The 17,419-nt window shown below is 41.4% G+C and overlaps 1 protein-coding gene across 1 annotated transcript in view; it reads right to left on the minus strand.

Annotated features, from left to right (window-relative positions):
* Positions 1-17,419, minus strand: part of DSCAM (DS cell adhesion molecule) — a 779,527-nt gene that overhangs the window by 151,603 nt on the left and 610,505 nt on the right. Inside the window, exon 26 of the mRNA XM_082245233.1 lies at positions 2,935-3,225. Within this exon, the coding sequence (XP_082101359.1) occupies positions 2,935-3,225 (291 nt within the window). The remainder of the gene's footprint in view (positions 1-2,934; positions 3,226-17,419) is intronic.

Below are 17,419 nucleotides of genomic sequence, written 5' to 3' on the forward strand. Positions count from 1 at the left end.
CATACACACAAACAATGACAATATCTCTTCTGCTGCTTTTTGAAACTCATCTCCTCTGCCTAAATACAATACACCACCCTTCTCACTCAGTTCTCAGGAATGCACTATGCCAGTAATCCAAACTCCAGCACAAAATGAATCAGCTGATTGGACTGTAAGATTTAATCCGAGTCGACCTGCTGTTTTATTAGACCTTTAAAGAATTAATGATTAATGGCGAATTCATTTGTATTTTCATTATAATTTCTTTCATATTAGTTGAAATTCATTATATTTTTCTTCAAACATTCGGATGCATCCGAATGTCCGCAAAATGCAGAATTTGGGCGAATCGCACATGCCTAAAAAAAAGGCAACAGTATCTCAAATAACCACTCGTTAAAACCAAGGTATGCAGAATATCATCTCTGATTGCCCAATACATCAAACCTTGAAGCAGATAAGCAACAGCATTAGAAGACCACACCTGGTACCACTCCTGTCAGCTAAGAACAGGCAACTGAGGCTACAATTCGCACCGGCTCACCAAAATTGTACAACAGAAGATTGGAAAAACGTTGCGTGGTCTGATGAGTCTCAATTTCAGCTGCGACATTCAGATGGTAGGGTCAGAATTTTTGCGTAAACAACATGAAAGCATGGATCCATCCTGCCTTGTATCAATGGTTAAGGCTGGTGGTGTAATGGCGTGGGGGATATTTTCTTGGCAGACTTTGGGCCCCTTAGTACTAACTGAGCATTGTTTAAACGCCACGGCCTACCTGAGTATTGTTGCTGACCATGTCCATCTTTTTATGACTACAGTATACCCATCTTCTGATGGCTCCTTCCAGCAGGATAATGCACCATGTCACAAAGCTCAAATCATCTCACCACTGGTTTCCTGAACATGACAATTAGGTCACTGTACTCCAATGGCCTTCACAGTCACCAGATTTCAATCCAATAGAGCACCTTTGGGATATGGTGGAACAGGGTATTCGCATCATGGATGAGCAGCCGACAAATCTGCAGCAACTGCGTGATGTCATTATGGACCAAAATCTCTGAGGAATGTTTCCAACTTCTTGTTGAATCTATGCCATGGAGAATGAAGGCAGTTCTGAAGGCAAAAGGGGTCCAACCGGTACTAGCAAGGTTTACCTAATAAAGTGGCTGGTGAGTGTATTATTAGGACTTTTTTGGGATATTAATTTTATTGTATAAATTTGATTGACTGTTTAGGGATGGTTAGTTTTCCATTGGCTAAATCAAAAGGAAATAGTCAAGCCCGAAACAAAAGTGCCTGTACAAGAGACAAAAGGAGCAGACGCTCAGCTCAAATCTAAATAGGACCTTACCACCAGTTCCTTATCAGGAGCAGCATGTACTTTTTTGTTACATCATAACTCCAGCCTCGGCTAAGACTGAAGATGTAGCTCCACACTGTTCTAGGCATGCCTACTGTCACTTTCATAGCTTCAAAATGTACATTTACATAACAATGCTGATAAATGGCCACCCTCCTTTTCCTGAAATTTAAATCGTATTCTGTTTTTCTGAAAAAATATGACTGAATTCTATCAGAGCACCTTCTTTTGTGTTTATATTCTAGCTCATGAAAGCTTCTGCCAAGTTGTGTAAAAGGCTGAAAGGTGTTTGAGCAAACTCTTTTTGTGAACACTGTTTGATTCGGAGACCTATTTTCCCAAAAGCTTTCATCTTTCTGATTGCCGTTTTCATTAATTTGATTCATTTCCTGATTTCCATTTTTATTAATGGCAATCAGTTTAGGAAGCGCTTGGTAGAAATGCTATTATTCTCCAACACCCTACCCTACTACATTGGCCATAGAGACCTACAGCCTTTAAATGATAGCTAAAAAGAAAATATTCAAATTTGACCCATGAAAATGTTCATTTGCTTGCTAAGGGTAAGCAATTTGAGTCCAACATCTGAACTCTGCCAAATAATATCTAAACATACTATAAAACATCTTTCCAATACATTTTCAAGGAAGAGACTGCCTCAGCTGCAAAACAAACAGTTTTGGGGCATTCTGTGCCTTGCTCAACTGAAAAATTAGGGCTTTGTATGTGGACAGTTTTCTTCTCTCTATTTTCTTATCTGAAGCAGAAAAATAAAGGCTGAGCTCCAATGACACAACAGGGGTTTACCCCCACAGAGCGAAGAACTCATCAATCAACTGCTTCTCCATTCATTGTGCAGTCACTGGCTGGGGGAGGGGGGTGCAATGTTTAAATGTTGCTTAAAGTGGTAGTAAACTCTATTTTTTATTTTTACCTACAACTTAGCTTATAATAAAGCTTACCTGTAGGTAAAATGAATGTCTCCTAAAATGGCACAGAATATCTCTTAAAAAGTGTTTAAGAGATATTCTAGCGAGCAGCAGCCAGTGACGTCACCGGTGGACGTGCCCTGAAGGAACGTACCCATGCTGTTCCTACAGCGCTGGTTGCTGCAGCTGAGACTTCAGCGCGCATGCACGGGCGTGATGTCATTGCGGCTCCACCAGTCAGAAGACCCTGGAAGGAAGACTGGGTGAAGATGGAAGCCTCTGCAGTGTTGACAGTACGCCACTAAAGGGCTTCATTTTAAGGTAAGTCTTTCATAATGTGCTAGTATGCGATGCGATGCATACAAGCACATTATGATACTGCCTTGCAGGGTGAAACTTTCTTTTTTTTTATTTAGACTTTACTACCGATTTAACTGCAACATAGAAATGTCAGGTCTCCTGGCCTGCCATACAGAGTTGGGCTGTGTAGCAGGGCTGTAAAAATCTCAGACATAGATGGAAAGACATACACATCTTTAATGTGTACACAGCACAGCTCCATTATATATATTTAATCTGTTATTAAAGTTTGTCTGGAGTTCAGCTTTAAAGCAGCAGCAGCTAATTTAAACTATTTAGAACATAAATGCACTTACTGCCATCGTAGTTGAGCGTGGCAAAATTGGCTTGTTTCTCGGCACACCCAGCGCTATTGCACACTCTCATCTGTAGCTCATACCACGCTCCCTCCTGCAGGTCATAGAGTATATAAGACTTGGATAGTGATGTTCTCTGTGCCAGGGTCCACACTGTTGTGCCAAAAGGCCGGTACTCTAAGTTGAATGATGTGATTGGGCAACCGCCATCATTCCAGCCAATGAGATTAAGCCTCACCCGAGTGCTGTTGATACTGGCAAACAAGTCTTGCTCCTTTGAAAACTGAGGTTCTGGAAAGACAAAAAAAATATATATAAAGCAACATTACATATTTACAATACTATACAATATTACTAGAGTCTTTAATAAAATATGCATTTTCAAGTATACCTTAATTGTACCATAAAAAGGATTCTTTAAATAAACCAGTTCAATTAATCCATTGCTATAAATTGGTAGTTTTTTCTAGGCAGATTAGATAAATAACATATAAATAAAAATTAGATTAGTATTTATTATTAATTAGATAACTAATAAATGCGCTTAGATAAAGGGGAATTCTGAGAACAACTTTTCATTTGGCCCTTTCCATCTGGCATCAAGGTGGTGTCCCTTTTCTAAAAGCCTCTTTACAAACAGAGATATTTCAGTTCTCTTGTGTGGTGAGATGCTTAGTGGAGAAAGCTCTGACCAAAAAACAAAATCGTTTGCCTGGGGAGTAAATGTATTTTGGAGTCATTTACCAAACCCAACAAACCCAAGTGGCTCCTGCAGGTTGCATTTCTAACCGGAGACGTTGGTTCAAAATACCTTGGGTTTCATGGGGGTTGTCTATGTTGCTACCCAGAAGTGTACCAAACACTCATTCTGTAAATAGGGGTAAAACCACTGCACAGTAACTGTTTGGTGTATGTCATTTCCTAACTTTAGATGTGTCCAATAGGGTAAGATACATAAAAAAGATGGGGGTTGGTTTAGCAGATGAAGCTTTGCTTATGCCATGTGTAGCATAAGAATTATAGAGTTAGAGTGGGCAATGTTATTTTCTACGAAGGACCCAATAAACTATAAAACTAAGTACCCTAGAGCTAATTGCTCTGTGTTTCTATGGATATTGAATAGCAGTTCAAGGCAAACAAGGAGAATTGGTGCTTTAATGGAAGTAAAACCCCTGTAATATACCCTGCCTATACCCCTGCATCCCTGCAATACAAAGCACTTTAAGGTCACTTTCATGTACATGTCCACGTATAAAGAAACTGCCAACTTAGTATTATTGTGGGACCCAAGAATGGAATGATGTGGCTTATGAAAAGCCCGATTGCTATCTCTTGCTAGTGGCACTAGCATGCCTAAATTCTGGAACACTGGGTATGTTGTCTGAGCCAAACAGGTTTGGGGCAATGAATTGCAGTTGGACCAGCTAGTTAGTGGTTGAACTCCTCCACCCTCAAAGAAACTTGTTAGATAAGAAGGGAGTCACTTATCTGACTCATTCTCTATTCAAATTTTCGTTTAGGCTACTGAGCTTTGTGCGAAACAGGGTTTTTTTTTTTTTTTTTTTTAATCGCAGCACAGGAGGTAGGGTGAAAGAGAAATACATGTGAAAAAAGGCCAAGCACTCCACCTGCTTGCTGGATATAAAAATAAAACAATATAAATTAGCAATAAGACTTAAAAAAAATAGTTTAAAGCATAACTAAAGGCAAAAGGTTTTTGTTGTTTTTGAATAGAGGGTAGATGGTTTAGAACACCTGTCGGTTTTTATTGCTGTCTGTGCCCCCGTTACGGAGATTCATCCCCTCTATTGTCCTGTTTACCATTATCATTGAAAGTAAAAGAAAATCCAAAATTGTGGGTTATCCCAAGAAAAGTAAAAGAGGGGAAATCTTCCAATAGTTTTGATGGCCTGTGGGTCTGCAAGAGATTCCCTTAAAGTGATTGTAAAGTCTTATGTTTTTTTTTTTAACCTCCCTGGCGGTATTCCCGAGTGTGGCTCGGGGTTAATATACAGTGCCAAAAGCGGTAACCCCGAGCCACACTCGGGATTACCCCACAATCACACTTACCTTCCGCTACCATCCCCCGCCGTCCTCCAGCCATCCTCCCGCTGTCCTCGCTGTGTGATCTGGCCGATGCTGGCACCTGTCTTCCCATTCCCTTCCCTGCAAGTGCCGCAACGCAGGGGGTGGAACCGGCGGGAAATTCAAAAAATAAATAAAACAAATGACATGATACAGTGAAATCTGCGACTGAGCTCAGTGATGTGAGAACTTGGTGCTCTATTGACTGCGGTAAGAGTCAGGCAGCGCCCCCAAGACTCCCATTTACCTGATATGAAAGTTGACATTGACCATGACAACCCCTTGGCATACCTAAAATTCTGACCAATGAGGTTATTGAAAAAATAGTTACTGAGACAAACCGGTACAAAGAACAACAATTGGCTACACATCAGAAGTTTTCAAGATGCAGAAAGTGGGAACCAGTGACCAAAGATGACATTTGGAAATTTCTGGGCCTAATAATTCTTCAAGGACTGGTGGGGAAACCCCTGCAGAAGTGGTATTGGACAACCAATACATTAGTTGCCACTCCATTCTTTTGCACAATTATGTCAAGAGTACAGATTCTCCCTCATAATGAAATATCTCCACTTCGAAAACAATGAAGAATTTGATGAAACTACTCATCCTGCACCAAAACTAAAGAAAATTTGGGAAGTATATCAAATGATTCTACAGAATTTCCAACAGAGCTATGTGCCAGAAAGAAACATCATCATAGATGAAAGTCTAATGGCCTACAAGGGAAGGCTCAGCTGGGTGCAATACATTGCATCAAAGAGGGCATGATTTGGCGTAAAATCCTACATGCTATGCGAATTGTCAACTGGCTACATTTGGAATTCAGTGATATACACTGAAAAAGGAACACAATTCGATCAAAAAAACAGCAATTATGGAATGGCAACATCTTCTTTTCTTTCACTAATTGAGCCATTGCTAAATCAGGGCTATTGTGTAACAACGGACAAGTTTTATACATCTCCTGAACTTTATGAGGTTCTACTGCAAAACAAAACCGAAGTCTATGGAACCGTAAGGGCTAACCGGCACGACATGCCGCCAATGTTTAGCAAAAGGAAGCTCAAGTCAGGAGAAATGTTTGCATGGCATAAAGGCAAAATGATGGCACTGCGATGGCAGGACAAGAAAGTTGTGTGCCTGATAAGTACAGTGCATAATACCTCCACTGATATGGTACGCATGAAAGGTGGGAAAGAAGTCATGAAGCCACAAGTAGTGATAGACTACAACACCATGGGAGGTGCGACAGAGCCGACCAAGCAATGACATTCTACCCAGCAATGAGGAAACCACAAAAGAAGTACTATAAAAAGATCTTCAGACACCTTCTTGAGCAATGCTTGTGGAATGCCTACATTCTGCTCAAAAAAAGAGTGACAAGCCTGTGATTCATTCGGACTTCATTTGGAAAGTTGCCGAACATATCTTTCTGAATCACCAAACACCTTCAATGCCTGGGAATAGATCTGGACGTCGTGCTGTTGGTGTTGTCAACCCGAAATGCCTGATTGGTTGTCACTTCATGGACTACATCCCACCAACTGAGACAAAGTCAGCACCTACAAAGATTTGCGTGGTTTGTTGCTCAAAGAGAGGTGACAGTGGAAGGAAAATAAGAAAGGAAACCAGATTCTATTGTCCCGATTGTGACGTCGGACTTTGTACAGTTCCATGTTTCAAAAATCTTTCATACCCGAGATTTACTAAACCATTATTACAGTGACTAGTAATATTGCACCCCTTGTTTGTACACATTTCAGTGTTTTTGGTTTGAATATATTATTAAATAAAATGTATTGTATAAATGTATATTATTATTATATTATAATTTAGGATTTCGTGTTTCAAACTTTATCATACCCGGGATGTCTACTAGTTTTTTGTTTGGACAGATTTAAGTGGGTTATTCCTAAGAATTACAGGCCTAAAATATAAAACAACAGATTTCCATGCAAAACAATGTACCACTTTGAGATAAAAAATTCTGACATAATCAGACCGCCAGGGAGGTTAAATAACAAACATGTTATACTTACCTCCTCTCTGCAGTTGGTTTTGCACAGAGCAGCCCGGATCCTCCTCTAACTGACTTTGATTGACAGAAGCAGGAGCCAATGGCAATGCTGTGTCTCAGCCAATCAGGAGGGAGAGTCCCTGATGGCTGAGGGACTCTTAGACATTGCTGGATCAAGATGATGCTCAGGTAAGTAGTAAGGTGTGCTGGGGCGGCTGCTACACACAGAAGACTTTTTATCTTAATGCACAGAATGCATTAGGATAAAAAACCTTCTGCCTTTACAACTCCTTTAACTTGCAGAGATTTCCTCACACTTTCTGTTTGGCTATGGGACAGGAAGTGAACGTAAATCTCCCCAATGGGTCAAAGCTAGCAAAAATAAACCTTACAGGGGTTATAACCCTCATGTACTCTATCCAGAAGGAAAAAAAAAGGTTTGCCATAGTTCTATTTTAAAGATAAATTGGATTAGTCAGGATAGAAAAAATATAACTCCTGTTTACTAAGCACCAGGACCCAACACACTTGGTACCGAAAACATTGCATACCTGGTAATCTTATCCCTACCTTTGTATCACAGCAGGATAAAGGGTCAAAAATCATCCATCACTTCCAGTTGCCCGTGGCACTAGCCCTCCAAAACATCAAGATGAACTTTTAATCACAACTGTTTATGGGCAACCTTTTGTCCTGTTACTGTCAACACATCTACAGCAGAAGCACCCCAGAGAGCCTTTAATGTACCACTACAGAATCACTCCCTTACAGCATCTAACTGACCTGGTTGGTGAGGTAGTAACTCCATAAATAAAGGTAACAATGAAACGATCCCTCATGTGACATAACCCTTCGAGCTGCCATCTCTTACCCTCATATACCAGACATTGCCCTAAGAGTGCCTTACTGCACTATTTTTCCCAGGAAAGGAGGCAGGAACATCAGTTGCATCAAGACCAGAATGCAGAGATGCTAGTCTTCTGATGTGACTTTAGTTAAGATTTACAGCTACATCACTGCAGAATTGCAAAAGTTAAGGAAAAAGTCTCTTTTTCTCTTGAATAAAAGTGATTATCTCCCCTTACTGTCTTAATATTTCTGCTTAATGGCCCATGTGGTGTTAACAGGCAGGTGTCTAATATTTATAGCAGCAGCTGATGTTCATAAAGAAATCTCTGTTACACTTCATTACACTATTGTTGATCGTTGAACGGAGCAGCAGAGAGACTGCTGCTGTCATTAGGAAGGGTCTTGCCACTGCAAGTTTTGTTCCCATAGCTATGGGCCTAAAGCGGAACTTTCACCAACTGTTAAATAATAACCGTTAAAGAAATGCTAATGCAGCAGTGTTACTGCACCATGACAGTGAAAGATAAGGAAGAACACTTGCCAATAATCCTTGGCTGCTTAACTACTGGTTTATCTTTTGCCGCATTAACGCCAAAGAGGGAGTGGCCAGACGGTAGGTTCTAGAGAAGTAATGGCAAAAGATTCTTTGAATGAATCAGTAAATGCTTTATCAAGCCCACAAAGGTATAGGTACCCATACTGTCATAAAATATTGCTCAACATGGAAAATTCCCACAGTCTTAAAAAGATGACAGTAAATGTGAGGGTAAAGATTGTGGTATTTTTGTATATAATTTGTATACATTTTACACTTTTTACATTGATATGATAAATATGTAATATCATACATAGAGGTGGAACCCTGGCCTCCTTTTGGTTACCAAGCTAAAAATAATTGTTTTGTGTAAAGCGACTCCATTGAGGGAAAACAAGTATCGACCAAAAATGTCCTATATATAATGGGACTTTATACTTACCTGTTTGGGCTTCGGTTTGTTGAATCTTCTCTCTGCTGCAGAGCACCTCCTAACAATCTCAATTTTGAGTGTATCTAATGCCTATATCCCCCACGGCATTCTGTGGCTCCTCCCACTGATCCCTACGACGCTACTGCAACACCCAGAAGTGTGTCAGATGTCAAGATTCTTCAGCATGATGTTCGATCAACAGGTACCAGGCCAAGTAAGTATGAAGCTGTACAGATATGTGGCAACCACCCCAATCTATAACTAGCCTTTACAGCAGTGGCGACTGGTGCTCCATGGGCCGGGGGGGGGGGGGACAGACAGACCGCAACATACACCCCCCCAAACCACACCAGGCCGAGCGCCATACACCCACCCCAGACCACAGCAGGACCCCCCCCCAGCTCACTCACCCTGCCTGGACGCGACATCTGAACAAGTGCGGCGGCAACTTCGGCTTCTTCCCTTCTTGGTCTTCAGCGTCTCCTTCCTTTTCCTCCATGCCCAATGGCATAGCTTCAAATTTTGTCCAATCGGGAAACGGGTCTCACGACCTGCTTCTTGACTGGCCAGGAGGAGGATCCATGTGACAATAGCGAATTTTCATATGCTGTTGTCACACAACTGGGTGGGATCAGGGCGCAGTGCTCTGCGCCCATAGCCCACCCTTTTTTTTTAGCCTATTATTTTTTTGCGCTATAAACAAAAAAGAGCGACAATTTTGAAAAAAAAAACAATATTGTTTACTTTCTGCTATAAAACGGCGACTTATAGCGGAACTGCGACATTGCGGCAGACAAATCGGACACCTAACTAACACTATTGACACTTTTTTGGCGACTAGCGGCACTAATACAGTGATCAGTGCTAAAAATATGCACTACTGTTACTGTACTAATGACACTGTCAGGGTGTCCCTAGGTGGCAGAAATGTGTCCCTAGGTGGTCCTTGCTAACTATGGGGGGGTTGCACTGACTGGAGGAAGACAGAGATCCATGTTCCTGCTTAGCAGAAACACAAGATCTCCATCTTCTCCCCTGTCAGAATGGCGATCTGCCATGTTTACATAGGCAGACCACTGTTCTGCCTCTCTCAGGAACGATCACGGGTAGCCGGCAGATATCAGGTTTGCCGGACCCGCTGATTGGCCCCCCCTTTCTCCAATCAGCATGCAATCAGGCCTCCAGCAGCGTACGCACAACACCTAGAGGCTATTGCACGAAATAACGTACAGGTACGTGATTTTGTGCAATAGAGCCGACCTGTCGCAGTAAATGTACGTTACGCGGTCGGCAAGTAGTTAAAGGGGCAGGAACACATTAGATGCCATATATGTCGCTTTCCCATACATTTGTACAGTATATGTTATATTCATTTTTATGTTGCTTGTAAGTATGAGGTTTTTATTTGGTTGATACTTTTTTCCTTCGACCAGCATCACTTTAAAAAAGCCAGTTGTTCGCTTCTGCTCAACATCTCAAGTCCAGATTACACAAACAGCTGGAGTCAAAGGAATGGCCCTATACAGATTTTATTTAAAGAGAGAGTCTGAAAGCAGTGTAAGGTGTCTTGAGAAAATCCAAAATGATCATTGACTAATATTATCGAGGCATCTTGCATTAAATGTTTGTTTTTAAAACAAAGATTTTATATAGCGGAAACAAGAAAAAAGTTTAATATACCCAAAAACATATAAAAATAAAACCAATATACTTTTAAGGACCAGATCTGCCAGAAGAAAAAAGGGTTAAGAATAGAACCTGGTGTCACTTATCCATCTACAGTACAAAGCACTATTCCCCACTAAACTTGCCAAGACAGCAAACTGGATTTATTGACAATGAAGGTAAGCAAACACTGCCTGACCTGAGGAGATGTATGCAGGCTTATATTCAACGTGCATAAATATTTATAAGCACGAAAATGCGATTTATATTGAAAACGAGATACAGTTGTGAAGAATAGCCAGATCACACACGGATCAGAGAACAGCCTACATTGCCCGCAATGCTTGTGGTCTAGAAAAAGATACTCAACACCTCGAGGCATAAAGTGCAGATTTAAAGTAAACATGTCAAAGTAAATAAATGGATACAACCGCTCAACAGAAGATAGCACACACCACATCGCCAGTCGCCCGCACATACCTTTTTATCAAATTTCTCCTGGCCCCTGGGAGTCCACAAACCTCCACAGGTGCTGCTGAAGAGCAATGGGCATGTACCTGGGCTCTGACTGTTCTCTTAGTCTGTATTTTCGCACATTGTTCTGTTGGATTCTGGGGGTTCTGAAGGTGCAGAGACCTCTTGGTACCGGACGCCAAGCAGTTGTGTTAGTGTAATAACTGTTTTTGCCACATTGGAGTAACACTGACTCCCTGTTACAACCCATAGACTGTGAAATGGTGTCCAAAAGTGTTTCCATGGCATTACCAATAAAAGCCTTGAAGAATGGGGAGTTCAAATCCCCTTAAAGGCATTGGATATAATTATTTTACTGATTGCAAACCAAGTCTTGAACCAAATCTTTTCTGCATGTGACTCTTCGCTGTAGGCGCTTCTCATTGTACACACACAAAACTATCAACCTGAGCACCATCCCCTGCTGGGTACCTCCAGAAGTAGAGAAGTACAAGACCAACACAGGGTCCCAATGAGAATCTATCAAGGAGCCCCCAACCACTGCTCTGGTTGTTCACCTACAATATTATTTATAGTATTAATTTGACATAGGGTTAGAAGTCCCATCAATTACACTATAACCCCCATAAATCAAACCATTACTTTAGCTCCTGAGATGAGCTCTGTCACCTGAAGACATCAGGCCTTTGTAAAGCTGGACTGTTTGTCAAGGCATTTCATACCTTATAACCAACTGGTAAGACAACTGCACAGTGGAAGACATGACAAAAAAATGGAAGGCAGAAAAAGCTGTGCTGTAACATACGTACTTAGCTGACCTGTGGCATGTCTCCGTGTTCCATGGTTCCAGTTCTGGAAGATGCCATATTTTTGGTAATAACCAATTGAAGTTGGCAGCAAACTCTGCTTCTGATGTCTTACTACCAACTGGATCCAAAGTGCAGGTCATTTTACGGTATGATCATCAGGCAATGTCCTTAATGACCAGTCCAACACTAAAAATGACAGGATGATTGCCAGCAATGGAAAATAGCCCCTTCGATGCATTCCCACACTAAGAAAAGGTGTGCTTTCTAAAGTCATCCAACTGCCACTCACAGGGAGGTTCACCCTGCTCAAGACAGTACTAAAATGAAAAAATATGGGTGGTGACCTGTTGCCAGATATTATTCATAGAGACCAGGTCGGCTTTGTTACTGGATATGAATCTAGGAACACCACCACCAAAACACTTCATCTCATTTTATTTGCCCTAATATCCCAGATTGTCCTCTATTGTGATGCCGAGAAGGCCTTTGATAGGGGGTAATTGATCTTTTCTCTTTCAAACAAGATATGATCCTTGGATGCTCACTCACATTATGTCACTATATTGCACACCTTTGGCCACAGTAATGGTCAATGGGACCCGATCTGATGGGTTTACCATCACCAACGGTACCCGGCAGGGCTGCACACTCTCCCCACTCCTATTTGCAATAGGTATTGAATATGTAGCCCAAGCCATTTGTCACAATAACTCCATAAATGGAATCCATACCTCCTCAGCCAATAGCAAATTGTCTTTGTATGTAGATGATCTACTATTGTACATTACCTAACCTCATATTAGCATTCCCTCCATATTGGACGAAATACATAGGTTTGGGTTATTCAGAACTTTTAGCTGAATATCGACAAAACAGAGGCATTGAATCTCTCATTAACACCCCATATTCTATCCACTTATCCAATAACTTCCCGTTCCATTGGCAACCTAGAGCAATCACTTACCTGTGTACAGCAATCCTAGTGCTAGTCCTAACAAGATCTATATGTTCTCAATTATAGTTCACTCCTTACAAAATACGTAGGTCTTTGGAATCTTTGCGAGATTTCCAAATTCCGTGGTTTGGGAGCATCAACATATTATAAATGGACATTTTGCCCAAGCAGTTATATCTTTTCAGGTTTTACCGATTGCATTACCCACTGCATTTTTTCATACCCTCCGATCTCTCACGATTCAGTTTATTTGGCACTGTAGGTACTTTAGACAAACACAAACTCCTTTGTCACCCAAAATCGAAGGGAGGGGGATGGGCCTTCCTGACTTTTAGATATATAACGCTTCTGTGGTAATATCCAGCTTGTTGGAGTGGTTTCCTCGCCCATTAGTGAAGGCTTCCATTATGGTCGAACAAGATATGTCCCAGGTGGACTTACGAGAATTGCTCTGGGGCTAACGTGATTCCCATGGATCTTTTCTTACACTTTCTCCCTTAAAGATGGCTTCGCTCCAGGTTTGGCATCGCTGGGGAGAATATTATTCACTCTCCTCTGACCCGAGTCCATTCACTCCTCTTTTCAACAATCCAGCATTACCAGACGGCAGGCAAGCATCAGTCCATGGCACATACGATAGATCTTCCTGGCCCATAGCGCATTCCTTTGTCCATTCTTTCCTGGGTTCCCTTTTGGGCCACCCGCTATAGGTTCGCCTTCTCTGAATTGGTTAACGAAATTCCAATTATCGACTTACTGTAAATCTTTTATTTATCCGGTCTGGTGCATATACCTCTGATGGACTTTGAGCGTTTGGGTCTTCTTTCAGTGGTACCCCACCACACTCTATCCATGGTATATAAATCAATCTTTGCCCACACTCATAGCACACTTCCTACATATACCAAAATATGGTCCAGGGAGCTGGAGTTTGAGATCCCCCCCCCCCCCCCTGAAGATTGGCACACTTTTTTTCTCTTCACTCACAAATCTTCAGTTTCCAGCTACACTCAAGAGAAGAATTATAAACGACTTTCCAGGTGGTACTGCGACCCGGTTTCCATTAATCACATTTTCCCTACATTTTCGGATATTTGCTGGCATTGTCACAGAGAGAAAGGAACATACCTGCACGTCTGTTGGGACTGTGACCTGATCTGCCCGTTTTGGTCTATGATCTTTCTGATATAAAGTATGTTGATATCTATGATGAGTCTCTCGCCCCTTTCCCCTGACATAGCTCGATTATCTCTTTTGCTGGTTTTGGTCAAATCTCAATAATCGAGACTTTGAAGGTCAAATTCTCACGTTGCGACCTTAAAGAGGAAGACTCAGATCTGCTATTTTTCTTTCTCTCTTCTTTTTCTTTTTCCTCTGTTCCCCCTTTCTCTTTACTTTCCTGATGAGCATTATTATTTAACGTTAACTTGACCTCACACTGATCTTCCACTCTTATGAATGTCCTGGCGGTATGGAAGTCGCCCATACCTTTGATCCTTTTCCTGTGTGGCTACCCAAAGACATCTCCATATTTGTAGATGATTATTGATTAATGTATTTGTATTGGGATGTTGATATTGATTAACATATTTATTTGGATATTGTCAGATTGTACTCATAATTTCATGGGTGGTGAAACTTTTACAAGTGCAGACATAATGTAGCAGCAAACATGCTAAACAACAAGCTGCAAAGGAGGAGAGCTATCAAGACAGGTTCTGCTTATTTGAATTTTTAAATGTGTCCTAAAAATGGAAAGATTGATTCTGGCCTCCTGCACATTTGAGCCCATCACCTATACCATTATGTCTCACCCTCTTATTTATGTTCTTGTTACCACAACAGCTCAACTATGTGGGAGTGTTAGGTGTTACAATGATATTTTGAAATGCTAAAGGGCAGACAGAACAAACTATAAAGAAAAACGGAAATATAAAACAGTATTCTAATCTCACAATACTCAAAAAGTGGCAAATTTATATATTTTAGGAAGAATAGGTTTGCTCGACATGCCACGTCCAAAATAAATGGAACGCTAAAGTTTTTGATTGCTATGGCAACACAACCAAAAGGGGGTGTGGGAGGGTTAGGACCATCAGGTTAGACCATCCTTTCTCAATGAGGCTTCCTCCAAAGGTTGCTAATGATTATTTGCGTTGTAAGGAATGATAGCTTGATCTCCTGCCTAATGGTGTCTGATTGGTTCTAAGGCTAGTGTCACTCAGGAGAACCAGTGGCTCAGTATCGGTGAGGGTATAGTACGGTAACTAATCACGGATACCAATTATACTTATAGCTGTCTGCAAAGAGAGCATTTTTCCACTGAAATAAGAACTCTGAAGCCAAACACTTCCAGGACCTAAAACATTTACAGCATTCATATGCAAAACAGGCAGATTTATTAATAGGTCAGTGTAGTTTAGTTAGTTTTAGGGTGGCTTACCTAGAATAAAAGACATAGGTCAACATCACCTTCCAAAATACTCTAAAATCTTTGGAACTGTAAAGCCAAACTCCGGGGCAAAAACATTTGTAGACTGGAATGTGGGGATTGTAGCCGTATTATTGTACTTGCGACAGAAACAATTGAGTACTGTCCGTGATACTTTTTTTATTTGCACTAACAAACAATTTTTCAGGATAAGCATTTGGGGTATGTCCCCTTTTTCCAGGTCCAAGCAGGTCCTTCAAGGTCTAGGAGTACTGCTTGAATCTTGGAAAAGGGGACATACCCCGAAAGCTTGTCCTGAAAAACTAAAGGTTAGGGCAAATAAAAAAATGATCACGGACAGTACTCAAATGTTTCTGTAGTCTTGAATAAAGGGAAATGATTGAACTTCATTTAGGTTTTTATCTGCAGTCTGTGTCCCTGCTATGGAAATTTCCCATGGCTTCCTCCCAGGACAGGAAGTGACTGAAAATCTCTCCAAGGAGGAAAACTACAGCAAGGCTGCAGCAGACTTTATCTAGTAAAATAAGGAGTAGGTTGTAACCTTTGTCAGGTTATTACTTAAAGTGGATGTAAACCCTATTCATTAACCACTTTGCCACTGCTCACTAGAGCTCTACTGCGGCAAAGTGGTTAGTTATCGTCTGGCGACGTAGACCTACGTCGCCAGACACTCCCTTTCCTCAGCGGCGCGCGCGCGCCCCCGGAGGCTCGCTCCCGCTGTATTCAGTCACAGAGGGAGTCGGGCCAGGGGAGGAGCAGCGGTGATCGCCGCAGCTCTTCCCCGATCGTCGGGGAATCGAGTCTGGAGATCCGCCCGCTTGTGTAAACAGAGCGGGCGGATCTCCTAAGTGACAGGCAGGGTCAGATTGCAGGGTTCAGCGTAGCTGAACCTGCGATCTGTGCATGTGTCACTCAGTCACCTCCCCCCACACATGTCAGTAAGCACCAGGCATACATTAACCCCTCTCTCTCCAATAAAATTAACCCCTTCCCTGCCAGTGTCATTTTTACAGTAACAGTGCATATGTATAGCACTGATTACTGTAGAAATGTCACTGGTACCCCTAAAAGTGTCAAAAATGTCAGTCAAGGGTCCGATCTGTCCGCCGCAATGTCGCAGTCCCGCAAAAAAAAAATCGCAGATCGCCGCCATTACTTGTTAAAAAGAAAAACACCAAAAATGACAGAAATCTTTCCCATAGTTAGTAAACGCAATAACTTTTGCGTAAACCAATCAAAATACGCTTATTGTGATTTTTTTTACCAAACATAGGTAGCAGAAAACAAATTGGCCAAAAATGTAAAAAAATTTAGATTTTTACATTTTTTGGGGGGGGGGGAATTTCAAATAAAAAAATGTGAAAAATATTGTTATTTTTTCAAAATGTACGCTCATTTTTTGTTTATAGCGCAAAAAGTAAAAAATCGCACAGGTGATGAAATACCACCAAAAGAAAGCTCTATTTGTTGGAAAAAAAGGACGTAAATTTTGTTTGGGTACGGCGTTGCATGACCGCGCAATTGTCAGTTAAATTCGCACAGTGCCGAATCGCAAAAAGCCCAGAAGTAAGACAGCAAAATCCTCCGGTGGTAAAGTGGTTAAATTTGACCTGGGCACATATATCAGTAGTGTTTACTTATCTCTCTCCAAAGCCCTAAGTCCCATGTCTTTCTGTTGCTCTGTTCCTCTGTTATCAGCATTATAACTTCTGACAACTTCTCCAACGCAAGAGATAAAAGCAGCTGGAAATTTGTGTTGGGGAGGGTGCATAGAGATAAATTAGCAAAGAATCAGTCTATTCACAGCACAGCTCTGCATGTTTTTTTCTTCCTCTGTCTGGGGGGGATGTGCCTTTCCTCCAATCAGCTGTCACACAGTGTATGCCAACAGTCCACACCCAGTGCTGGAACAGGAAGAAAAACATCTAACACAATGTTCACTTTCTAAACAGTGCAGAAAGCTGAAGACAGCAGATATGCAAATTAAACTTATGTAGAGAAATGTGTTTCATCTCTGTGTATCATCTGAGGCTCTTCACTTCTCTGGGTATATGTGAGGGTTTACATCCACTTTAAGTCTCCATATACCTGTCCAGGTGGTATTTTTGCTGTCACAAGGATAGTAGATGAGGTGAAATCTCTCAACAGCACCAACAGCAATAAAAGTATATGAACTTGTGTAGATGGGCAAATGCAGGATGCTTTCAG

This window comes from Pelophylax lessonae (assembly GCF_965119305.1).
Source record: "Pelophylax lessonae genome assembly, chromosome: 2".
Classification (NCBI taxonomy): domain Eukaryota; kingdom Metazoa; phylum Chordata; class Amphibia; order Anura; family Ranidae; genus Pelophylax; species Pelophylax lessonae.